Below are 27,898 nucleotides of genomic sequence, written 5' to 3' on the forward strand. Positions count from 1 at the left end.
GATCCATTTGTAAATTGAGGCCAAAAAGCATATTCCGTCATGTAAGCTTTGAACGTCTCACATCACAGTAAGCAACCCCAGAGCCGGCTTTAGCGCTGGTGGTGCCCTGTACGACAGTCTTTTTTGGCAACCCCCACCCCATGACCACCTCCTCGGATTCTCTCACTACCACCGCCAAATGTGCCCCTCATCTCTTCATAGCCCCCCTGTAAATGCTGGCTTAACTAATCGACTCAGCTAGCCACATAAAATATAGTTCTCTTCTTTGCTGCAGACATATTAACTCTCTATGCTACTTTATGGCGAGTCAAAGCTGCTGCCAGACAAAACTCACATCTCTCTGCCTAGCAGGAACATTAATCACAAGAGGTATCTTGACATTTTAGTTGCTTCCTGGAGGCTCGGAGCACATGGAACCTTTCAGCAGGTGCTTTTAAATCGTAAGTTTCAGAAACTATTACTAAACACAGCGCCCCCCCCTGAGGTCAGCAACCCCCAATCCAGGTCAGCACCCGGTGCGGTCGCACCGCCCTAAAGCCGGCCCTGAGGAACCCGGTTTTACTTTTGCAGGATTGTGACTGTCTACGCAAGCAGAATCGAATAGTTTACTTTTTTTGCATATACCTGATTTTCCAGGTGGTAGAGTAAGGCTTTTTTTCAGTTAACGTTAAATAAAGAGATTCCTTCATATCTGCATACTCAGAAGCTAGAGCTCTTGTGTATAGCAAAATGGTTGAGATGCAGAAAGTCACCAGAATGTCTCAGGAGGCCCAGAGCGAAGCATTCATAAAACAGAGGTATTACCATTTTAGTTTCCATCTAAGGCGGATGACCCCAATTTGGTACACATGCCCGAGGTCACAGAGGAAGTTTCTTGCAAGAGCGGCTGTACTTGGCAGTTTAGAATGAAAGCTAATTAGAATCTTAAGTGAAGTATTCAAAGAACTGAGGCCCACTCCCTTTAGTGGCAATCTCGTGAAACAAAAAAGAGGCAAGGTAAAAAGATATGTCATTTCTTCCTCAGGAATACTTGTAAGCCACCGAACTTTGTCTTTCAAGATCTTGCTAATCTATTCATTAAGCCTATTGTCCCAGGTAATTGAACCGATGATTATTCTCATGTTTACCGAAATTCAATTGCTCCTCTGTGTGAAAACAAAAACTCTTCCTGCAACTCTTTTAAAGTAAAGATGCAAACTGTGATCCTGGTTGTCACTCAGCGTGAAGCAGCCCCCATGAGAGTCAGAGCCTAATAATACCTAATCCCTCAGTTTCAAATTCCAAGCTGAAGATCTCTGTTGTACTATTATGGTCTAGGATGCTAACAAAATTCATAGATCACACTTTCTAAAATAGTCCCTACTTCTCACAGTTTAACCAGTGTCATATTCACCCTTCCAGACTTCCTGCTTGACTTAAAATTCGGACAGGAATGACAAACATACTATTTGTTATTACCTACCTAGTGTCAGCCGTTTATTGGTCTTTGTGAAAGAAAGACATATTGCCAAAGACATTTTGTGGGCCAATTGCCCATCCTTGGCACAGTGAGGGATCACTAAGTTCATAAAGAGATTAGGTATTTACCTATTCTAGGCTTAGAATAAAAGATGACAATTCTCCCAGTGAAATTTAAACTGCTTGGCATTTTTACTCTCTTTCAGGGTACATTTTGTCTTTGCCTTGTCTAAGCGTGCCTAACTTGGGCCGAGAGCTGCAATGCAGGCATTTTAGATAAACGCTTCCAAACAAAACTGATTGTCAGTTGTTACTTTGCAGATTTCTGCGCAGGGAATCATTACATCACAGTCAATACAAAGGACGTGCCGTTACATCACAGTGCTTTTACATCAGGAGTACTTTGCATCTAAGGAACTAAATGTTTCACACACACACACACACCGTAGGAGGCTGGCTGTCTATGTAGTGTACAAAAATGATATGCACTGTGTAGAGAGTCCAAGCAACCCCACCTTGGTTCACAGAGGTAAAAACTAGACCACCTAGTGCTCTAATTTAATAGCAGCTTTGTCGAGCAGTTAGCCCAACCTTGGAGAGGTGCTAAGCACTTGTACTCACAGTATCAATAAATGTGGCCACACACTCGAAAGAATAACTCACGACCAGTTTACAAAAATACTTCAGATTGATATATATTTTTTAAGACCAAGATCATCAAGATTAGGTATGTACTATTTAAGTTATGATTTTTCAAACGTTTAGCAAAAATAGTCTTTTTGTGAGTAATTACACACAATAGGAATCAATGGGAGAAAACTTCAAAAATGCATATAAAATCAGGCAATGCTTTTACCAATGCCTCGTTTCTGTTGTAGGTCAAAGTCATCCAGATGTCCTGTGGACATTCAGGTAAGTTCGGGTGCCTCCGGGTTTCAGCAGGAGCTGATGCTGAAAAGTCCTTGGAGCTGGTGCAGGACCACAACGGGGGACCACTTGGAAAAGCAATGCACAGGCGGAAGTTAAGGTGAGTCTGGTGGGTCCCCTTGGAATGTAGAAGTTACATGGGGTGGGGGAGCCTTAGAGCACAGCTGGTTCTCCGGTGCAGGGCCCAGGGAGACCGGGTGCAGAGCAGTTAGATGAGCGAGGAGCTGTGAGCAAAGGTGCCCTTGAAAGCAAGAGGCAGGTCAATTTAAGGGTGGATTGCAGATCAGCAGGGCCACTCTGGGGGGTGCTTCTTATGTGTCCTGAAATCCCTTGAATGGGGCTTACTCCTGGTCCTTTGAGAGTCCTGAGTGGACTTTTCTTCTTGGTGTCTGACATTGGCTGACCAGTACCCCGAGCTATGGCATGGTTGAGCTACTGGAGGTCGCAGTGCCACCAACCTTGGCAAACTTTCAGGATTTGTCCTCTGAGTCCATCAGGTGGAACTTGGTCTACCTGCTAGGTCCAGTTCCTTGGTCAGGGGACAATCAGTGAACTGGACATCAATAGTGTGAAAGTGGGTGTGTGAGAGTCTGAGTGGTCTGTGAATGGGTGCATCCGTGTCTGAGTGAGTCTTTGAGTGGGAGCATGAGGGTCTGAGTGGGTTTGTGAGTAATGAATGAGTAAGTGGGTCTGTGAGTGGGTGTGTGAAGGTCTGAGTGGGTCTGTGAGTGGGTGCGTCAGTGTCAGAATGGGTCTGTGAGGGGGGTGTCAGTGTATGAGTGGGTCTGTGAGTGGGTGCATGAGGGTCTGAATGGGTTTGGGAGTGGGTGCATGAGTGTCTGAGAGGGTCTGAAAGTGGGTGTGGGTCTCTATGAGTGGATCTGAGTGGGTGCATGGCCAAAGGCCATGTACAGCACAGGGTTGGGTGGTTATAAGGGCTGTCCTGCTCCTGCGCACCTCTGAAGTCCATGCACAGCGTGGGGTTGTGCTGTTATAGGGGTTGGCGGCCATCCTGTCAGTGGTTGGATTTACATATAGTAATGAAGATTAGCTTGCACTAAAAATACCTTAGAAATTCACTGAAAAGACCAAAGGTTTCAGGGGAGTTGTGGTTAGGAAATAGAATTACAAAAAATATAACAACAATCATCACAACTTCTAGAACATCCTTAAAACTATAAATGAAACATTAGCAATCACATTTTTAAAGAAAAAGCTGTTTGGCGAGAATACGAGTTACAGTTACTTGAATGAACTTTTTTTTTTTATAAACAAATTTTATTGCTTTTAAAGAGAAAACAAATAAATCACACAAGTAACATACAAGCCTTGGTATGCTTGATACCTACTGGATGGTTAAATCCGATCGAACATTTCTGTACCGAAGGTACACAGGAATTTCCAAAACTTCATAGTTTAGTAATACAGAGAAAAAGAAAAAAGAAGGAGCATGCACACACATTCTTTTGAGCCCCTTTAACCTAGCAGTCCCGTCCATTTTCCCCAAATCTTCTCATATTTTGGGGGGCATCCCCTTGATTCGTATACCACTTTTTCTTGGGCTGCACACCAGTCTACCGCCTTTCTCCATTTCTGAAGGGAGGGGCCCTTAGTGGTATTCCAAGCGGCTGCAATGTCTCTTTTGGCTACCAGTGTCGCTGCTCCGACCAAACTCCTGTCCGCTCTTGACCCTTCCATGTCTTCTATTATACCCAGTATCACCATTTTTGGGGTCAGTATTTGTGAAGTTCCCAAAGCACTGTTCAACTCTTGGTTTACTCCCTCCCAGTACAGCCGAATCCTGGGGCAGGAACATATCATATGGAAGAAGTCGGCTTGGCCCCCACCGCACCTCAGGCACCGGGAAGAACAACGGACACCCATCTTGTGAGGCCTATCTGGAGATCGATATGCTTTGTGTAGAAAATAGAATTGAATCGCCCTCAGTCTTGCCGACGTCGCCAGTGCTCGGGGAGCCATCAATGCCTCCGCCCAATCTGTGTCCTCAAGCGGCCCCACCCACTTCTCCCATCCCTTCTTAAGGTGGCTTAGGTCTCCAGGTGCATTATTTACTAACATTCTATAAATTTGGGAAACTCCTTTCTTCCCCAGACTTCCCGTGAGTGTTTTAGCCTTGATTGGGTTGAATTCCGGCAAGGAGATTGTCCCTTTCAGGCATATACCAAGGGCATGCCGGAGTTGGAGGTACCTAAAAAATTGCTTTGTGGACAATTGAAACTCTTGTTGTAATTCTTGGAAGGACTTCGTCATGTTACCTTTCCATACATATCCCACCATAGATATGCCCAGTGTGTCCCATTTCTCGAATCCCTCCAGTTTGTCTGTCTCTCTCAGCCGGTTACCATGCCACAATGGGGTTTGCAGAGTAACAATCTTGTTCCACCCAGTATGTCTTAGAGCTGCTCTCCATGCTAAGAAGACCGCCTTGGTGATAGGCTCTAGCTCCCCGGGAATCAGGTCACCATAGAGCACGTCCAGGATGCGGGGGTATCCTAAAGCTTCCAATTCTACCTGATATGCCGGGTCCGACCAGCGCCCGTTGAACCAATCATGTGCCACCAGGAGTTATTAGGTACGGGTCTGCTACGCCCAGTCCCCCATCGTCTACCCCTCTTCGGCAACTCCGGGATGCTACTCGGTGTTGCGCCCCTCCCCAGATAAAGGAGGTAGTAATTCCCTCTAGTTTTCTAAACCATGAGCGAGGGATCGTGAATGGCAAATTCTGGATCCCATATAGGAGGCGCAGTAGGACCATCATCTTATGTAGAGCAACAAGGCCCAAAACATTCAGTGGCAGTGATTGCCACCGCCTAAGATCCTCCTGTATGCGAGACGCCAGCGGAGTTAGGTTCAGGGACCAGGATAATTCCGGGAGCAGGGCAACCCATATCCCAAGATATTACTTGAATTAACTTTAATTATAACTGCTGGATTTCTATGGTTTTGCACAAGTAAATTTAGACCCTAACTATAACGTCCCTGTAACCTTTGTTTTTTTCAGTAAGTTTGTAAGGTTTTTTAAATTTGATTTCCTAACTATAGTGTCCCGGTGACCTTTGTTTTTTTCAGTGAATTTCTAGTTTTTTTTTAAATTCTGTTTTCTAACTATAACGTCCTTGTAACCTTTGTTTTTTCAGTGAATATATATAGATAGATAGATAGATAGATAGATAGATAGATAGATAGATAGATAGATAGATAGATAGATAGATAGCTATGACTCAATACATTATAATAGTTTAAAACATACTTACATGTGAAGTAAGCAACTCGATATAGACCTAGGAAATCTTATCTGTGATATAGTGACACCCGGTGTCACTTCAATATATTGGATGAGAAAAGTCTGTAATGGGTACAAAAGCTACCTTGAATTGAGACCTACCATACCTGGTATTCCTTATCTGAGGCACATTTTCTCCCTTTAACAGATCCAGAAAATCTGTGAGCTACATTCAGCTCCCATATAACTACACTCTCAGAGTTGGCTATTTTTTAGATAATGAAGCGCTCTACAAGAAAATCACTATTTACTGCCATTCTCTTTCGGTATGAATAAAGGATGATTTAGATTTTAGTGGCAGTAACCTGTAAACCAAGCTGACGGTCTGCCTCACCTATTTAGGACTGACAGGAATCTCAGGTTTCCATTGCCTGTGCCTCTGTTGACTCCGTCAATGGAAATATCACTGCAATAGCCTGACGGAATCGGGGCTGTTGGAGCAAAGTCATCACATTGTCCACTTTATTTAGGCTCTACAGTCTGATTTTTTTTCTGTCCATCACCACCAGGAAAAAACATTGGGGTAAGAGACGGAAAAAAATGACCCCTTACAACCTGGGTGAAAACTCTCACTTTGAGAGTTTGCTTTTGAAAAAATAAATCTTCAAAGTTTGGCGGACGGTTGGCCAAAGTGACTGTGGTCATCCACTAAACATTTTATACCTAGAATGGAACCACCATACAGTTCCTCCTTTCAGCATGCAGAGATCACCTCTGGGTGGGTGGTCATCTCTAAATATGACTGACTGCCTTCTGTTTTGGCGGGTGTTTAGTCCCCCCATCACCATGACTTACGGTACTCCATAGTCTAGGTTCTCAATCAGGCACTAAGGCTCATATTAATACTTTTTTAGCACCGCGTTTGCACCGCTTTTTGACACAAAAGCGGCACAAACTTACAAAATATAATTTTCTTTTGTACGTTTGCGCCGCTTTTGCACCAAAAAATGACTCAAATGCGGCGCTAAAAAAGTATAAATATGGGCCTAATTATATAGTACCTCAGGAGAGGCAGACATCCATCATGCCCTTCAGTGCCATTTTTCTTGATGCATGCTTCTAGAGTGGAAGCCTGGGAAAGGGGGATGGTAATCATAATTGGGGCCCAGTCAAAGCAGTGAAAAAAGCGACATAGGCTACAAAGGATAAACACACAATTAAATGAGGGTGAACATGCAGCTCATATTAACACAGGACACAACCACAAATAAGATCGTGAATCTAAAAAGCAAGAGAAGTAATATAAATAATTATCAATTTATGTGGAAAACCTGGAGCACCAATCTACCGTAGAAACCCTCATGGGCTAGATTTACTGAGGCACTGCGTCATCGCCAAGTTATGTAACTGGAAGCAAGGTGCTGCAAAGCGATGCATACGTATTTACATTCCGTGGAAAATATATTTTGCCCTGGAAAGGTGCCCTTTTCTCAGCACAAAATTGATTTGCGCTGCTTTTCTCGCTTTGCATCCAGGGGCATTACATAAGTAGATCAGCACAAACACCCGTAGGTTGTGACGCGAGTGGGAGAATGCTACAAGTCTGTAGCTCTTTAGGTGATGGCTGAGGAGCCTGGTGACAGCCATACCTCACATCATAATGACGCTGGTGACTCACACTTCCGCTCTCGGAGGCTCAGCCTGTCCTTTACTTCAGATTCTGATATGACAGGGACAATTATGCAAACTGTGGCTTTTATACGTGACGTGCCTGTGGCATGTGAAGCATGGGTCGAACCTGTGTGCCTCTTCTCCTGTGTACTGCTGACATGCACTCTTTGCATCATCACAGCACAGGTGAAAGAAAGGATGTCAAACTGACTACATGTCAGTTTCATTTGTTTTCATTTCTCTAGCTGGATGCTGCAGACCAAAGCTTCTCCTAGTGGGGATTCGTGCTGATGGGCCACATGTCTGGCCTCCATGTTGTGGCGACCATCCAATGACTCCTTTCTTTTTCAGTAAAATCTCCCCGTTGTTTTTTTCAGCTGTTGACTCTATCCAGATGCATGCAAACGAAGCAAAAAAGCTAAACGTTTTGCATCAGGATTTATTTAGCTTCATACATAAAAAGAACATGTTGTACTACACATTACAAGGATGATTTGCTTCCTATCACCCTGCATTAGTAATTTAGAAGGCTGTATTGCATATCAACTTCAGAGGATACATTACTGCCAAATCAGAAACTGCAATGGACGAGGAGGTGCGGTTATCTGGTAAACATAATCTAAATTAGCAGGCAAATGAAAAGACAAATAAAGCAGACTCATTCTTCCACTTGAAAACACAATAAAGTGTTTAAACAGGAGGGTTCAGGGATAGATAGCGAGAGAAGTCAAGGTGGCTTGAAATTAAAATGAAGGCTTGATCCATATTTGCTGTTCAGTCACGCGAAATGAGGCATGTCTGAGAAGTCTGGAAAATACTTGTGTCAAATTATCAGAGCGGGGGAGGCATGCGTATAAGACACTACAGGTATGCTGTCAACCTCAGATAGGATATTTCCCAGCATTGGCCATCTGTTTGGAAAGGAAAGAAACATTCTTCTGAGATGAGTTATGGGCTCAGTTAGCTTGAACAAGGGTTTCATGTTGGTCAAAAATGGGGGCTACCAGAAATTTACTTAAAAGATAACTTACCCTCTCCTCCCCCCTGTGGAGGCAGCAGCCTTTACCTTAGTGGTGGAACTGGCCTGTGTTTTCCGGAGGAGAAAGAATAACTCAGTGGTCTTGAGGGTGGTGCTACTACCTCATTCTGCTCCAAATGTCCGGAGGCCTCTTCATCCAACAGCATGCAGCCTTGTGCGTAGTGGTAGACAGTGGTGGGTGGCAGTGTGTGCCGTGGTGATGAAGATGAAATATTGACAAGGTTTAGCTACAAACATTATGAGCCAGATTTTGTCATGTGCTCCAGCTTGCATAAAAGTATTTTTTCCGGTTGCTGAACCCATAAAGGACATAGACCGGTAAGCAATTGTGCAACAAGGGGAAAATCACCAGCAAAGGGAATACTAATTATCTGATGGATGGAATTTGTCCATTACGAGTACCACCTCCTGAATGGATTATTTTAATCAGACATCAGGGGTAGTGCTTAATTTGAGCTTGTTGTTTCCGGTGCTGAGCACTGGCACTTATTTTTGAGGGCCGGGGCTTGTTCTTCTGCTTCAAGCAATTGCTGGAAGCAAAAGATACATTTTGGAAAGACGGAGCAAAAAAAACGAAAAACTGTCACAATAAGAGAAAGGAGAAAGCTGCAGGTGTGAGCTGAAGGGGCAGGGAGTGGCTTTATACGGATTGAATAGGGCTGAGATGGTTTTAGGATTATGCTGCCTCACTATTCCCTGCTCGCACATTTAATTGCCGCAGCCCCGTGTTTAAGAGGAGGGCTTTGGGCACCGTCACTTTTTTATTTACAAATTAAGAACTGATCAGGGGGATACTTCTGCTGGGCTGGAAACAGACAGAAACTAGTGTGTCTCTATGTCCGATTCTCTGGTAAACTCACTGGACACCACACAAAAACAAAGGCAAGAGTGCAGTTACACTTCATAGATGAGAAAAGAACACACATAGCAGTGCACGATTCCCATCCCCAGTAATGGCAACATCAATCTCTGCAAACACCAGTTCATGGATTGGCCAGACTTATGCTTTTCACAATGATTTTACATCAGCCATGTGCCAAGGCCTTAATGACTGCACTTTATCTATTTTTCCTATGCCCATGTATGCTGCCACACTAGTCTTTCTGTTGTGTTTGTGAGCTGGTGTCTTCAAATCGTTCTTCTGTAGTAGAAGGTCAGGTGTTTTGAGCTCTTAATCTATGCCAGTGGGCTCTGAACAATTTTAAATCTACTATTTATGTAGATAGCCCAGTACTCACCGTTAAGCAGACTGGTCTTGTGACAATGGTAGCCCCGCATTAACTTGGCCCTCACGCTGGCAAGCATTATAATTGGTGAGTAAACACGTCAGAACTTTACGTTGGATAGTTTTGTTTAAATGAAAATGTGAAGTGAGAATTAAGCATATGGGTGCCAGAAATCAACTTGACTACAACTTAAAAATGCTTAAAACTAAAATCGACTACGTTTGTTTAGAATTGTCTTAAGTTAATTGAATTGATTGTACATGCCTTATTTCAGCATCTGCTAAAGCTTATACAGAACGTCGTAAAAGAAAGTTGAGACTTTAAAAATTGTTTTTAATTAATTAAAGAGCTAGTGAACAAATCCTGTATTAATTAACGTACCACATTAAAATCCAATCACTTCAGAGAATGGCGGCTACCACACATTAGTAAAAAACAGCATCTTAATTTCCTTTGCTTGGAGAAAAAGTTTAAATTCTCCAGAGGTTATATTCAATGTTTTGACCCCAATTTAAACTCTACCAGCAGAATTAAGTACATGAACTGAGTTCAAACAACCGAATATAGAGTTAGAAAAATATATAGTAATGCATGTTCATTTTTGCTTCGTTTTTGCAAGTGAAGCAAGACCAATCATGCTCAGTGGATTAGATCAGCATTTAATTAAGTGTCCCCAAAGCACCAGTATTGATTTTTTTTAGATCGAAAGCAAGTTGAGCAATTCGGGAACTTTAAAAAACAAGCCAAATACACTGAAGAAAACAAATGAGAAACATAGTTAAACATCAGACGCCTGGGATGCAACCCAGAGGTCCATTACACCTACTAACATTATAGGCAAATTCAAGGGTTGGGCTGGTTGGATACAATTGTTATTTATAATAGGCTATGCTAATATGGTTTAGTGCAGTTCCCCATTAAGAGTATAATTTGTGTGAATATCTGCATCAATCTTCACTAGTTATACCCTGTTTTTTCAAATGTTGCAAATGTCGCTTCGTCGTGGTTTAGTTGTGTTTAAATCAAATGACTGCGTATTATAAAAGGGCTAAAGTAACATGGTATTTTGTGATTTCAGGGCACAGTAAACATTTTGGTCCGGATTGTGCCCAGCATGTAACTGGATTGATGGCTCTTTGCTAAAACACATTACAATAATGCTCCAAATGTACCTGTACTAACAGGCAGTGGCAAATTTTTCCCAAGAAAATTGCTTTTGAAATTGCTGTTTTTAGTTGTAGCGTGACTGTTCTAATATGCAATTCAAAAACCGTCATATTTTGCCATTCAAATTGTAATTTTCAGGCCAATTTGCAGGCCAAAAGTGTGGCACTTTTCAAGAATTTTACACAAACAAATCTGTAGTTCCAATGAACGGCCTTCTTAGCAAAAGTATTTGCAATACTAATCTGAAATGATGTGGTCACACCTCTCCGTTTCAGATTGACTTTTGTAGTCATAAAATGTGATTTATCACATAAACATGGTTTTGCTAGTACATATTATTACAGAGCCCATCGCACATTGTGTGCACCCATGTGTGTACAGTATGTATTCCGGTGCTACTGATTCATAAATCAAGAGGATTCATTTATGCGAGTGCTGGAGGAATTAAGCGGTTAGTGCTGATTTATACCTCTTACCATCAGTTACTACGTCCTAGCAGCGAGGACTTAAATGTATGGAATACACGAGTATCATGCGCTCATGATAGTCACTGCGCTCACTGTATACTTCCTTGTAAATGGACATTTCACAAGAGGTTGTCGCAGTGGAGCTCCAAGCCCAAATTTAGAGAGAGGGGAAAGAAAATTGTGCGGTAATCACGTTACCACAAACATTAATGGGTTCTGCTGATTTTCGGATGGGATAGAATTACTTTGGCACTTTGCAATAATTCTGACAAAAGTGATATTAACAGCAGAACGATGCGGAATAAGTCCGCGTCACCCTTTAATCTGTGAGTTTCAAGGTCACGTAACATGCCTGATCATAGAGTGCTCGCCCTAGACGTTTCTCCACTGTCGTTCCTGCGAGGCATTGTCAGAGGCTCACTGATTATATAATGTCAGTCCCTGGATTGTTTCCTGCCACAGCTCTGCTCCATTGATCTTTTAATGGTGGCTCCTTCACCACTCCTTAGTTGAGCCATCAGAGCGTATGTTATGGCTACCTGTTCAATGCCTGTTCCTATGGGTTCTTCTCTCCCATGCATAGACAGACACTTCATTGCAAATTCCATGGATTGTTGCATAATGCTCCTTCCTCTGGGCTGCTATTCTGCTGCTCACGCGTGGACTCCACAGCACGTACCACAGCGGATGCATGATTGGATCTACTACTGCTTCTGGTCACTTTCATAGGCCCATGTTCCTTCTGACATAAGCTGCATATTCCGGGTACTCCTCTTTACTCACACTCTCCTCCTACACTCAAGTATAGGTACCACTATACACCTCTTTGGGAGAGACCCAACACACTTCCCACATAGACCTCATGTTCTCACACACTTTACCCATCCGTACAAGAATATCTAATGCCTAAGGGCTCTCACGCTCACTCCTTTTCCCGGAAGTTCATGCTACAGAGCAGCGACAAAGCACAGTATGAGGCCAGCTTCGGTCCTCACTCATGGCATTAACACACTACATATAAACCATACGATGGACACACACGCTCTTCCATCCATAGCATGTGCGCAGAGAAGCGTTCTGTAAGCGTTCTACTCATATGAAACTGTGCCCTGGCATCTCATCAGTGGTTCTAAGCACTATATAAATGCAACAACAGCACAATTCTAAGCAAGTTATTATTAAGGTCACCACCGAATAGCTAAATATAGCAGTAATGGCATGCAGAATTATAATTACAGCTTCTGGCATTACTTCAGCATTCAGAGCCTGGCTTTTAGTGAGGGTCCTTGTGTCCACATGTGACACGTGGGCATGCATGTCATGTTTACTGAAGGGAAAAATAACAGTGTGCTAAACCATTTCAATTTTATGCATATTACAGCTCCAATATGGACAAAATACATGGCAGGGTGCTTTAAAAAATGCAATATGAAAAATACCAATTAATAATGCGACAGAAAATATGACACAGCTAGTAACACTGTTAGTGTTACAAACTGATCACTAATGCTTTAGGAAGTGCATACATTTGACTTAAGAAATCGAACTACGTTCATTTATTTGGCAACACATATTATATTATTCATTGGGAAGTCTTTTTGAGAGCAAAGGAACACCCTTTTCATAGTGGGCTTGCAAATCGTTCCCTTTCACAGTGGGTTAGGTTGTGTGAGTAAATGTGTTATTGCTTGGTTACTTAAAGTCATAACAATTATCCGTCCGTATGGGGTAAAAACATAAAGAAACATTTACAATGCAACGGGTCTCGCGTTTGCTCATGTTAGAGCTGATCGGGTTGTAAACTCTTAACCCGACTTTTCACCTATCGGGCAAAAGTGCATTTATGCACATAACCCGAAAAAGTGAAATCAAGTATGTAAAGCGCTCGACTTCTGCTAAGCGAGATCACGCTCGTAAATAAGAGAAAAAAAAGTCCACGAGCCCGATGTACAACAGCGAGCCTCGCATGTTTTCTGTACTTGATCGCTGCGCTCGAGGAGGGCTAGCCACCGGAAAAGGCATGACATATGTGTGCCTTCGACTAATGAAAGCAAGCAGATTTTATTAGGGAACCCACGAACCAATAAAAAACATTGACGTGAAGTTGACAGGGCTCCGAGCCCTTTTCTAAATACAAAAGAGTCTCGCTGCGATACACATGCGCAAGAGCATGCAAAGCAGGCTCGACCCTAAAAAGTAAATGAGGATCGAAGCTCAAAGCTAAAATGTGCTTAAATGCTCAAAGATTGTTCAGTGTGGAAGAACTGATAAAATTATTTTTCGAATTCCCACTAATACAAATTCACAAAGTACAAAGGCAAATTCACATTGAGCAGAAAAAAGGAAGATAAAAATGCAGATTTTGTGTAAGGAGGCTATTCCCTAACTCATGGTTCTGCCAAATCGGTCCTGGAGAGCCGGGTCCATGCCAGATTTTTAGCATATCCACATTAAGAAAAATGTAGAATTCAGAAACATCTTGTTTCTAAATGTAGATATGCTAAAGTTTTATGCTAGAAATCTGGCATGGACCCGGTTCTTCAGGTCCGACTTTGCAGAACCCTGCCCTAAATGGAAACATGTTCATAAATATGTACTCAAAAGCTAAAACTTGAACGTATCAGCGAAGATTAGTCAGTGAGTCACTGATCTCATCTCATCTCCACTGCCCACTAGTTACAAGGATTTACATAAACTTATAAAAGAGGCTATTTTGGATCAGTTATTGTAACAAATTAATCAGATACAGCTCGGTTCGGCTGTTCAGTTGCCTGCGTTATGTATTTCAGAAGTTGGGCTCTAAATTGGCTGGATTCACTCTTTAGGCACCACTCCATAGATTGTTTGCAAGACTGATTTTTACGAGTTATTAATATAGGGTGAAGGCAGAAATTTTGAACCTGAAGCAGTCTTTTTACATATGTTGAAAAATTCCAGACTGATCACTGCTCCTGGAGTCTGGCTTACTTTACAAAGTTTCATGTCCATGTATCATTTCACTGGGACTTGTGCATCTACAAATTGTTTCAAGTGTAAAGTTGTTGGGTTCTCTGGGACATCTGTCAAGAGCACAGCAGAATGTCTCCAACTCCTAATCATCCTGGAACAAAGAGTTTACCTCTGAACTTTGGATTGAAAAACTGGGCATTTACCACTACCACAATGTCCTAACCAGGGGGAGAGAGATGCAGGTAGTCTGCCAGGATCACAGAAAAATGATTGTGGGATACAAACACCCATAAGTCTGACCTTTCTCCTAAACCAGAGCAGTGCTCATTACAGCACAGTTCTTCATTTGGCTAAGGTATCAAATTACTCAGGCTAGCTTTGGCCATCATCACGAGAACAACATTTTAAGCCCTGCTCACGGACATGAGGGTAAGTATAAGTCATTGCTTCTTGTATTAAGGGCCTGCACCATCTTCGATGAAATGCTGTGTAAGTCAATATATCATGTATTATGGTACTTACCCTTGCAGAGCTTTCTCCCCAAACCAGTGTCCTTTTTCTAAAGTGCGGATGAAGATTGGATCTTCGTTGGGAGAGTCTTCCCGGGTAACATTTACCTAATGAAATTAATGAATATAGATATTTTAAAAAGTTTTTGTGTAATTAAAACCTGTTAACCCATATTTTTCTTTTGGTTTAGTCATGTATTTTTCTAAGTTTTGCGCCTGTAGAAACAATTTTCCAATAAGTGGAAACAGGTATGAGATTCTTACTGAGTATTGAGAGGTACAAACACAGGTTCTCTCCACACTGCTTCTTGTTTTCACTGGTGGGTTGTTCTTTTTGAAGTTCTAATGAAATACCCCACAGTGAAGTTTTCAAGAGATAGAAAAACAAATTTCATGTTCGCTAATGTCAATTATGCTTATCATTAAATGGAAGGAGGTTTATCATCAAGACCAGTTATTTGCTTGTGAAAACTCAAATTGCAGCTGCAGGGTTTTCTAGCAATGGTCCGACATAAGAGCACCTTGCACAGCCACATCCTGCAGCCCTTTAACACCGTTTAGAAATGAAGTAAGATTTGTAGTGCAGTCTAACTGGTCAGAGGCCTGAGTCTGAGAAACTGTTAACTTCAAGAGAAGCTAGAGCATATCTCATTTCCATTGTACCATAACTTACTTTGGTGATTAATTTGGTAGAAAGACATTTAATGATGGGTGCTGATATTGTCATGAAATCCTCATATTACATAGAGACAAAGAGAAAACTTCACAGTACAACATCACCAGTAGGGCTGCACATAGCGGTTTAGTCATGTCAACATTAAGGTTGTGGGTAGCGTTCAAGGATTTCACTAATATCACCGCTGTAGTGGGTAAAACAGAATAATGGTCTGGGTCTCATATTCTGTGCCTACCCCATTTAAAGGGCACATGATGCACAAATCCTGGGCAGCTTAGCTCTAGTACAAAAGAAAAAGAAAAAGGACAACCCACCTCCAAGAATGCTCAATCAGGAGTCATACCATAAAAGAAGCTAAACTATACTTTGTAGTGTAGTAAACATATTTTTTTTTCTGTATTTAGACACATATCAATCATGTGTAATGTTTTGAGACATACACCATTCGATATATAATAATAGCTGCCAATCCCCAAGCCAAAAAACACAAAACACTCTATACTATAGGACCCAATCCATACCATTCATACCTTTCATACAATATTTAAAAGAAAAACATAAAAAACCATCTTGCAAGCATTATATAGCACCACCATATTTCATATTAATACCTCACTTAAGTTAGCTAGGTGTATACAATGTTTTCACAAATGATCAGAGAGACATACTCATATTACATATGCATATCATATTGCAATCAAAATATCAGTTTTACAGAGTTAACAGGGCAACAGCTCCTGCATACAGAGTTTATTTATAGACTTTAACTCTCCATTAGGGTGAAAGAAAAATGAATCCAATTTGTTGAAATATTGGTACCAGTGCAAGTAGTGCGCAAAAGCTGACACGCTTTTCAGTGAAGAGTGACCAGCCAAACACCCACCTTCTTGTTATCGTCGTTAACAGATAGGCTCTCCAATCAAAAGGTAAGTTTTTTTTGCAGAGATCAGTCAGTGGAAAATGTTAGTTTTGCCCTCATCAGTCATTAAGATTTCACAGAGAAATTGCTCAGAACTGATCCAAAATTGCTCTATCCAGTTTTGCCAGCATCAGTTCAAATTTAGCGATCTTGCCCACTATCTCATTCATATTGCCACCACAATCCCAAAATACTAGTGCGTTTTGTGTGTGTGCTTTTATTCCTATTTTAGAAACCCAGTCTGGGCATCTCCCCACCACAATTGTGTATCGGAAAGCTCACATGAGTAGGAATCAGTAGGCGAAGCTTCCAAGATTTTCTGAAGAAAAGTGCACTTTATTTTTGAAAAATATCTTGGCCATGCATGAAAGATAGACCTTTGACAATCAGATGAACAATATTTAACGAGGCTTCCTTCTGGAATGCTCCTGTGCATTTCTGTGTATTACCTGAAGCCTTGCCTCCATTAAGACCTACTCGAAGGCTTAATTTAATGTGAAAGGCTGTGACCCCTGTCCCCAAAGGACAAAGCTTGGCTTACACTGCGTTCCCAGAGCACATTATCATTATAACAGACAGTTTACCCTGAAGGCATGACTGCGGCTTACCTGTCCTTTGCTGATAATGAAGAACGTGTCCCCTCGAGCCCCCTGCCTGATAATGTAATCCCCATCTTCATAGTGAGTCTGAAAAAAATTATACAGGGAAAAAAATCAGTAACTGTCATTCAGCAACAGCTGGAGAGTGTTTTGCGATAACCTTTGCAGATGCAGAGGGAAAGAGTGACTTTTATGCTAGTCCCTTATATGTCATAAATTGATAATGATAATGGGCGCCGTAATTAAAGCAGAGCCTTTCAACCATGCACATCCGCTCACCGTTTGCATGAAATATCTATTTGAGCTGCAGAACAAACGTTATTGAGAATAAAAGCGTCAACCCTCTTGTCGAAACCCTAACATTTTTAGGGGATTGTCTTTCTCTTTGGTGAGTGACAACCTAATTAGTGCGTTTTACTGGGTGCTGTATCTGATTGCTTATCTGGGCCCATTATTGGCTGCTGTACAGGGAATAAGTAATGATTTCTTGTTTACCAGCACGGAATCAATAGATATACAGCAGTCCGACAAGCACTCCTGTACTCTCACCAGCACAGTCATCCCATTTGGAAATCAGAGGACCTTACCCTCCGTCAAGTGAAATCCTATCCAATTCATGAACATTTGGCATGTTACTAAACACAAACACACATCTATCTATCTATCTATCTATCTATCTATCTATCTATCTATCTATCTATCTATCTATCTATCTATCTATCTATCTATCTATCTATCTATCTATTTATCTATCTATCTATCTATCTGTGGGTGCTTCCCTTTACCTGCCGGACTGATTCCACTACCTGCAACTTTGGCATGTCTCTCTTCTTTGGATGGTCCACTTATGCACCATATTTTTTTGACTGACATTTGAGATGCTTGCAAATATAGCTCAATTTCCTTCTCATTTGTGCATCTCGTGTTCAGCAGATCTGTGCACAAAGAAGATATCACACAAAAAAATCCTAACACTTTAGAAACATAACTCCATGAATTTTCTAAGATAATAATCGGTAAATATTTTCATTATATTGCACTCCTAAAATGGAAAGTTATTGATTGTATACATTTTCATACCGCAGAAATTCAACTCATCATGATTTGATAGGCATCCTCTCAATGTGTTATCTTCTTGAAATATGGAAGAGCTCGTTCATAGCACGGTAAATTATGAAATATGCAACACATTGATTTTTAGGTTCATTCACTTTCTTCACTACCAGCTTATTCCCCTGAGGCTAACTATAAGCTTTTTGCAAACGAATCTGTCTCTAGCCCCTTTGAACTAAGGTCTTTATAAGCACTCAAAGATTTCAGCCATGCCACATTGGTCCATCAACTCCTGCTAATTTATTCATGAACAATCTGTAAGAAAAACAAAACCATCCTTAGTGTAGAGCTAAATATAACAGAAAAAATAATTGAAATAAGAAAATGCTCAACAAAAGACTGCAATGTTTTGCATGGCAAAATATTTCACATGTGGAAGAATAACTTCCAACTCACTATGGATTTGCAAATGTCTTCATGCAAAATGTACTTTTGTCCAGTTTGCTGAGGCCTTAGAACACTGCTCTGCCCTTCTGCTTTACATTCGTATTCTTGTGCTTTTCATTATCCTTTCGAGCACAAAGTGCTCGTCCATTCTGTAATCTCTCTCTGGGGTTGAAACCACGCCCATGCCACATCAGTCACTTACATTGGTTCGTGAGCTTGACTTTTAAGATCCTCTTGCTTTCATTTGTGAAAGGCATGCATACGTCATGCCTTTTCCGGTGTTTAGCCCACCTACACAGCACCGGTAAAGTACCAAAAACATACGAGGCTCTATGTTTTCAGCCTGGAGTTCGGACTACTTTATCTGTTTATTTTCCACACAGCGCGATCGCTCTGTATTTTACATAGCGCAATGCACTGCGTTTTTTTTTTGTTTACAACGCTAATAGCTCTAACTCGTACAAATGTGAGACCCGTTGCATTGAAAATGCTTGTTTCTACTGCCACTGATAAAATCTGAGGATCACAATAAGCAAGTCACAACAACTGGTCAATTCTTGCAAACCAAATTTCTCTTTTAGAAAATGGCTACTTTGTCGAAGGTCAACCGTTAATTATTGAACAAGTTACTTTAAGGATCCTGCTATGTAACCCACAGCGCTGGATATGGATTTACATGATGGCCACAGCTGCTTTCAGAAAGGAATGTGATCTCGTATTCAGAGCCAAGTCACCTAATCTACATATTCACTAAGCAGTGTCTGCACGCGAGAACAACATATTTTCTACTTTGCACTGGTTATAAGTATTCATGTTTTTCGGTTCCTCTATAAGTCTGTGTACACATGGCTCACAGGTCAAATTTGGAAAAGCTTCAAAATATCACACTATTGAACAGACTTTCCCTTAGTTGGTATATTTAAGACTTGGGCTATTCACGTCACTAGGTAAATATATATTGTTGCAGTTTTATGGAAAGCTAACTTGACCTGAAGGTATCGGAGGCTTTGCTTGAGCCAGCTACATTATACAGCATGACATTTATGATTTTGAGCACTGGGAGATTAAAGGCCTGAATTAGAGTTTGGGGAAAGAGGTTACACCCTCGAAAACATGACAGATATCGAGTTGGCCGTATTAGGATCCCATTACAGTCTATGGAGTTTGGGAAACCATTGATGTTAGTGATGGAGTAACTCGTCCCCCAAACTCTAAATCAGGCCCTAAGAGACTTGACCAGACTCACAGGACTTTGAGATGAGGCAGAGCCTCGAACCTAGTTCCCCAGTTCCGAGGACGGCAAGTCTAGCTCTCAGGACACATGCTTTCCAGATGCACTGCTTGAATTTTTTTAAGGTAAAGGTTTTATGTATTAAGAGAAAGGAATGGCACACAAAATAGTTACCTACCAGTTTTTTGCCTGGGTGTGCAGGGCTACATTCCTGCTCCGCTTAGATGCATTGTCGCTAACTGCAGCAGCATCTGTTTGTCATAGTGCTTCCAAAAAGAGTTATGATTCTGGACACCTGCTTTCACCCCATGTCAGAATCAGGGCATGTTAGGCCTCACAAATAGCAGAAAACAAATTTCTTTTAACAACTCCCCTGGAAGACATCCGAAGTGCAGAGGACGCCATTTTGTTGTCAGAATCTTCGATTCATGTAATGGAATCTTTCACCTTGATTACAATGGGCTCGGAGCAGAGCTTGGATATTTTCATCTTTCGATGTTTGGGCTCTATGAAAGCACAGTGATGGATTAACACCCTCCTCCAAAGTTGTAATTAGGCCCAGTGTGCCAGATGCAGTGCTAAGGTTATTAGTGAAAAGCTTTTGGTTATAACTAAACCACCCGCAGCATTATGTTACTGTAACATGCTTCATTTGTTTTATTGTCGGGTGCCTGTTGGTAAGAACGTATTTGGCAGACGTAGCAGGAAGTAGCTAGTCCATTCATTTTGTGGTGTCACATTATTGCCTGTGCAGTCATTTCTGCACACACCACATTACATATCTAGTCTGTGAAGGTATCACTGTATTTACACTCACTGAGAGACTGTCTAGATTGTCTTTCGTGTATCTTTTTCGAAATGCTTCTTGACAGACCTCCAAAGACTTTCATTAAAATTGACTTCTTGGTGCACACTCTACAATGTTGAAAATATTGGAATGCATCAGGAGAAAAAGCTCAAGTGGTCTTTAAAATCTGAAATGCTAAATTACACCGAGCTACAGCATTGTGTATTTGCTGCTGCCATGGAGGCTCCTTTAAAACGTTTATTTGCCACGCTGATAACAGGCTAATTATACTCAGAATGAAATCTGTATGGACCTCTATGTGATAATAATGATATTTTATTTTATATAGCATTTTATACATTGCATATGCTGTTCTTAAGCACTTTCGATAAAATATATTATCGTTCATCCTCGTTTGCGTTGAGAGATCCAGTTGGCTTTTGGAGTTGGTTGATTTACCTACCGTAAGTAGATACGTTGCACACTGCATTTTTTATTATTTCTTCACAGCTCTACTTATAAATAGCCATGTGTGTAAAGTTGTCACATTTTACAATTACTTAAGTATACATCACATATGGAATAGAGTACCCCCCTGCAGGATATTGTAAATCACAGTGGATTTCCATAATCATATAGATGAAAAAGACCACAAATCACCTAAATGCTTGGCGTCATGCTCTTTCAAATGAAAGGGTTGAACATGCTGCAAACATGAAGAATAAAAGCAGAATCTGTAGTGGACAATTAAACACACCAAAAACATTTAGTAATGTGTTGCAAAAACATATATTATCAGATGAAAGTCAGATTAAAGAAATACTTTAGCTCAGAATCTTTACAAACATGCAGAGAGATGCTATCCTTCCTGTATTGATCTATAAGGCGCACAAAATAAATATGTTGCTATATCTCCTTTCTGTTTTTTTCAGTCCCTTTTAGGAAAAATAGATCTGAATAAGGAAAAGCCAATGGTAATTTTCATCATTAGTCTGCTGCTGTAGTCATGCTCTGTGACCCGCCCTTTACCTTGGCTAGTGGCTCTGGCAGTAGCCATTATAATGTCAGAACTCAAGTGTAATAGCATATTACAGTTGAGCAGCTACATCGCTTCTTTATTACAGGTGATTAGAGACGTCACAACATGACTGTAATAAGGAAATTAGATGGACTATTATACAGGAGTTTGAGGCTACCTTTGCTATTAAACTATGTTTTTGTAAAGTGTTGTTTGACCTTCTGTCTGAAGAGGGCTTTACTGGTCAGTCTAATGAGCCTGATGGCTTGCATATGGGTAAATCTTTCCTAGTGCTACACTGCTACTGTTCTGATATTCTGTGAACAGCATTAGTTTGTGTCTTGCAACTACAAACAAATAATCAAGTCCATAGAGGGACTTTGAGTCAGACGCCTTCAGTCACTGAAATGTTGAAGTGCTGTCCACATGTTGGATCAATCCACAGAACAGCATTCACAGAATAGGGCGGTGGGTCAGCCTCCTTCAGCCATTGGATTGAACTCTGAATCACTGTATTGCCCAAAGCCAACAGGTTATCCCAAAATTGGCTATTGCTTCCATTGTTCTCTACCACAATGTATTTGTAAACTCTGTAATTCAGTGGATTAGCTGGAATTTTAATTCAATTAACAAAAGTTACAGTTTACAAGAAGAAGTGTCTGAGCAGGATGCCACTAGAATGATGAAATCAAGAAGGCTTTTTTAAAGATGTTGACTTAATCGTATTATGGGAAGAGGTGAAGTAAGGCCTGACTATCTTTGCAGTACAGGCACGATGAAAAGATACTGTACACCATCAAAAGTACTGGTGACATTAGAACCAAAATCCTTTATAAATGAAATAATAGAGTGGATATAAACAGTTTTACTTGATTATTACTTTGTTATTAGATGGAGACGTCATAAAGGATCTTGGTATAGTTAAACCTAAAGTGATAGTTACTTGGTAAGAGTAGACTATTCAGAAATTCTTTAGCAAATGGGAGTCTTGCAGAATATTTCATGAAAGAAAGAGAACCTTTTCTTCAGCAGTTCTCGTTGACTAGCAAAGGGCATGGGCAGTGTCATGAAGCATTATAGTTAAAAGAAGGGATGTCATTTTTGTCTAGGAGTATGCTATAGTTAACACTTATTACACAATTCCTAGAGCAGCAGACTGCATCGACGAAAATTGTTTGAATTTTTTAAATTCTAGTCCAAAGAAGTGCGCAATTTACAAAGAACTACTTTTCCCAGAAGAGTAGGATGATGGTGACAATTACTTTTGCACTTCTATTGTGCTATTTCTGTCCTGTGGTGTGCTTTGATGTTAGCTCTGTACAATATGTGACTGAACCACCAAGTGCTGCCTATTTTACCTGTGCGCGACACAGGAACTTAGAGATACGCTATATTTTCTTTGAACATGATTGAACAGTTGTTGCGAGAGTCGACATTTAAACTTCATAATTCAATGACAATTGTTTTTGGGAATAATGTAACCAAATGACATCATAATCAATGTGACTTAAAGAAAAAACTGAGGGGCATATTTACAAGCAAGTGGCACAACACAGCGACAAAAATTGGCAGCACCATGCTGCATCACTTCAGGGATGCGCCCTATTTACCAAAATGTAGTGCACCCCTGGGTTTTCCCTAGTGCTTGTGCTAAACTTAGCTGCCTAGCGTCAAATCAGGCACCCTTGCACCGTGGTGCAAGGGTGCCTGTGTTGTAGGGATGATTGCCTATGTGAGGAAGGTATCCCTTCCTGCACATAAACAATCAATACTGACAATTTGTTACACCTATGAGTGCTGCAGCATGCAGCACACATAGAAGTAGCAAATCGTCAATATTTAATGATTATTTGTGTGTGGAAAGAAACACCCTCCTGCATATAGACAATCATTAATGGCCTTTTGCTCTTTTTCTGTGTGCTGAAGAATGTAGCACACATAGAAAAAGCAAAAACAAGGAGAAATAAAAGTATTTTTCCTTGTTGCGCCATGCTAATGCCACCTCTGGCACTGACTCAGATTTACATTTCCTTGTAAATCTAGGGCAATAACAAAAACCAATGGGTGCTGCCTGGTTACGCCCACAACAACACCCATTGCACGCTTCTGTGCCACAGAAAACTGCGTCGGGGGCCCATATTTACAAGGTGGCGTTAAGACTCAAAAAACAGCTTAACGCCACCTTGTGAATATGGCGCAGGGCACACTCCACCTGAGCATCACAAAGGTGATGCTCTGCTGGCGGTAGGGGCTTGTAGATATGCCCCTGAATGTAGCAGCCATTTTTACTGGTTTGCAACATAATTCAGATTCAAACCACAATATTTAGATATTCCAAAACATGGACTTCAGTGATGAGCATCAGTATTACCGAAAACTGAATGTATTAAACATATGTGGTAGGAGGCTGATCTGGCTCTGCCAGGACTTCATCCCTTTGTCTCCATTGTGAGCATTAGTGTTTCCACTGGTGTGGAGCTGCCGTACTGACCTAATGTGCACTAACGTGTCTAATTTCAGGAATATTATTCAACCAGACAAGTGTTTATTTAGGAATGCTAAATCGATTATATGATGTCAATTTCTATTTAATTCTGAAAAGTATTCAACGCTTGCTGGACTAGGAAAACCATGTGCTGTTAATGGTGCTGTGGGTTTTTACCATCACCAGTGACCAAATTATGGTCTGTAGTGAAACACTGTAACAGATCAGATCTCATACAGACTATTCTGTTCTGCTGCACAGGGCATGTTTTGTAGTATGCCATAACAGAAATCCAGTATCTGGTCTTTTTCAGCCGCCAAATGTAATTGATCACCAGTATCATACCAAATCATAACAACCGTGATTGATCACCAGTACATTTCCTGTAAAATATCTGTACTTGTACTATATATAGGGCACACTGTCCTTGTTTGCACCACAATGCACCTTTAAGCAGGTGTGTCAGTTGCAAATATTGAAAGTGCCCCCTATTATGATGAATGTGTTGGCCTCAGGGCAGCCACAAACTTGTGCTGCTTGGGGGGGCAGCTCGTTCAGTGAAATACAGATGCCCCAAAGCAGCTCTGTGTTTGTCTGTGCAGGTGGCAACTCACTTGCAATTGAAAGAGGGGTTAGAGGTCCCCTTGCAGGCAAGTGCAATGAGTGACTGCACCCACCTACAGAGGGATGTCTGGGGTGTCCATGGGGAACTTTTCCCCCTTCCAGAGGGATGCCCTCAGAGGGTGAACTGACAGTCCACCACCTTTTTGTGGTGCCTTATAGGGCACTTCCTAAGGCCATGTTTGCATCTGTGCCCACTCCCATAAAATGGCTCAGGTGCAAAGTCAAAGTGATTCCCTCATTTGCATGCGGGACACGGTTCCAGCATTATCCACATTATAAGTATTACAGTAGGGGTGAACACATGTCTGCAGCCCTTCTATAACACCACAATGCCATGGATGCACAAAAAACGAAAACACGCCTGTTGCGCCACTAGGCTGGTGTCTGTATTATGGACCACGTGTGGCAAAGATGAGATGCACAAAGCTAAAAAAGTTTCATAAAGCATATTCTCTAGATTTTACTACTCAATATTAACTCCCTATCGCCCAGAATATTGTGATACAAGAATATCAAGGATCACGTGTCAAAATATAAAAAATTAAGTGCATATAGGGAAGTACTGATTTACTACTCCAAACACCATATCTATGTACCTTCAAGATATATGTACTGTGTACGTACATATATGTGGATTTACGTATAGAAAATCTAGAATTACTGACCTGTTGATTTTTTTTTTTTATATTTTGATCTCTATATTGTGTTCCATCAATATATTGGGATGGATATTCAGGGTGCAAATCTATTGCTAATGTTCCTGTAGTGTTTTAGCCTCAGCAGTGTGTTTGGAAGGAATCCACAGCTAAACAGAGTCATGTGATGGATTTCCAATTGTATCTATCTGCCAGGGGTAGGAAGAGCCAGGCCAGTTCCACACTCAATCTGATTGTCGTTGGTTAAGCATTCTTTGAAGATGTGGTAGAAGCAACCCAATAATACATCAGATGTTTCATCTGTAATTAGTTTTCTGCAGAGCCTTTACCCAATCTCATAAATTAATAAATTCAATAATTGAAAGAGAAGTATAATAAATACAAAATTAATACAACTCTGTGAGATAACTGAATTCCATTTTCAGATTTTAGTGGTTTAGTAACACATACATTAATACTCTAAGGTTGAGTCTTGTAGCTGACACTAGACCTATTTTATTTTAAAAACCAGACAGGACATTTGTGTGGTCCTTACAAATTACTTTAGATTCAAGGCTGGACTGGCCGTAATGGGCATCAGGCATTTCCCTGCGAGGCTGGATAGGTGGGGGACCACTTTTGTTACGGGGGGTTTGTAGCATTGCAGCAGTTGTAAAGGCACTGCAGAGTTCCTTGTTTATCCAACAGTTGTCTCTGGTGATGAATGTTCCTGCTGGAGAGAGATCAGAGTTTTGCCTAGTGGCAGTTTTGGCCTATCTAAAATGGCACAGAGGATTATTATGCCTGCTTCAAAGAATGTGAAATATGCAGATTATAGAACAGTATTTTATGTGCATAGCTCAGTGGGTTACTGTTTTTGTCATAGAGATTCTTGTGTTACTCTTCAGTTCATAAGTTACAGTCATAATCGAGCACAGTGAGCTATGAACTTCCATCAAAGAGCTGCATGCAAACTGCATGGTGAAGATTAGAAAGTTATGTTCTTTACAGGTCTTTGATTATTCTAATTTTGCTAAAAGGGAGTTTGTTTGGGTAGAAATAAATTGCAATTAGTAAAGTCAACCTTAACCACTGTGTTATGTTCTGAATCCTGAGTTTATGCTTCCCAAGACCAAGCACTCTTATAAAATGTCAACCAGTATGGATGATATGTGAATCCTACACCTTGTAGTCCCCTTTGTCTTATGTAACATTTTCTATAAACTGATTTACACACGTATGATTATCTCTGTATGCGTGTGTGATGTAAAGTTCTGGTAAGAGAGGCTCTATAAAACAAATGAAATGCACGTGAGAGAGGGGCTATGGAAAGATGAGAGGCACTTTTTAGCAAGTGATGTTGAGGAAATCATTTAAGAGCTCCAATAAAGATTGATGTATCCTTGTGCCCTGTAATGTCATCACTTACCATGCTTAAAAAACGAATACAACTGAATATGTAGTGAAAATGTGTTGTTGAATGCAACATTTATGCCATTTTCTTGGGGGGAGAACCCCCCGAGTCCCATTGTAGTGGTCAAGCTTGCTTGCTATTTACCCTATGGGGGCTGGTCTGACAAAATTTGCCAGGGCTGCTTTGGGTTCCCAGTCCAAACCTGTTTATAATAAATTATTTTTGATACTGGAGCACATTAACCTACTCCACATACACATATGTAAAAAGGTCAGTCCTGGCTGCGAACTCTTACAGTTAATTTAAAATATGTTTTTAGATATGCCTGTCCTCAGTGTCAGAATGGCCATTAACAAATTGCCTGGCTAGTCCGATAACAAAAAGAGCTGAACTAGGTGTGAATCAAAATGCATTTCACATTGAGAATGTAGTGGATGAGGCCTGGTCTAAGACCACTACAGAGATCCAAAATCAGGGAGTCTGAAATTGAAATGAATTGGGGAATACGATGTTGCATAAGGATAAGAATTTGTGCATGTGTGAACGTCTGAATGTATTTTCGAATAATGAAGCCTAGAGGACACCTGTAATTGAGTTCCCAGAATTGGAGAGAAGAGAAACCCCCTTGAGGAAACCAGGGGGGGCAGCAGAGCGCCCACCAACTGTTGGTGGAGTCGTAGAAGAGCCATTGACCCACATGGATACAGGGCAGGGACCAAGGCGACCTGTGTGCATAAACCTTGTTATACCAAAGGATGCCTGATATGAGGAAGCGTTATGTCCAATTAGTGTATTTTTGTTTCACCTAGACAATTGCTTGTTCACCTCCTGGACTGCTACCATAAAGTCAAAGGTGTATTTTTCTTCAAGTCTCACCTATTTCTGGGAACTCACAATTGCGCTCATTTGGGCAACCAGGGGCACTCCATATGGCCATTGTCAGCCCTGATCTACACAAAATGTTATGTGTTCTTCTATTTTGCCTGTGTAAAACTATACATATTTCGAACAAACCTTAGATGAGTTAAAAGTGTGAAGTGCTGAAAAAGTATAACATTTTACCCGAGTGAGTCACTAAATCTAAAGACGAGGGGGTCTCTAAGCGAAGTTCGGCAGGAAATACCTTCCCCCGTGTGGCAAGATGACCCTTATCTGACATCAACGCCAGTGTCGCCTAACCATTGTTGCCGATTGCCACAGCCAGTTCTTCCTTGCACAAGAAACTTTTATCAAAAGTAATTACCAATTTAGCATTCTCTGGCTTCCGTTCAGATTTCCATTTTAATTTGACAGAAGATTATAATGCCAGTTAGGAGCTTGGAGATCAAGAAAGAAGTAACGGCAGTTAGCAAA

At 41.1% G+C, this 27,898-nt stretch overlaps 1 protein-coding gene across 2 annotated transcripts in view; it reads right to left on the reverse strand.

The window, feature by feature from the left end:
- Positions 1 to 27,898, reverse strand: part of PRKG1 (protein kinase cGMP-dependent 1) — a 1,945,024-nt gene that overhangs the window by 353,268 nt on the left and 1,563,858 nt on the right. For both annotated transcript variants that reach the window (XM_069239875.1, XM_069239874.1), the window contains exons 6-7: positions 16,861 to 16,938; positions 14,671 to 14,765 (exon numbers count right to left, since the gene is read on the reverse strand). In XM_069239875.1, the coding sequence (XP_069095976.1) occupies positions 14,671 to 14,765; positions 16,861 to 16,938 (173 nt within the window). The remainder of the gene's footprint in view (positions 1 to 14,670; positions 14,766 to 16,860; positions 16,939 to 27,898) is intronic.

This window comes from Pleurodeles waltl, chromosome 6, assembly GCF_031143425.1.
Source record: "Pleurodeles waltl isolate 20211129_DDA chromosome 6, aPleWal1.hap1.20221129, whole genome shotgun sequence".
Taxonomy (NCBI): Eukaryota; Metazoa; Chordata; class Amphibia; order Caudata; family Salamandridae; genus Pleurodeles; species Pleurodeles waltl.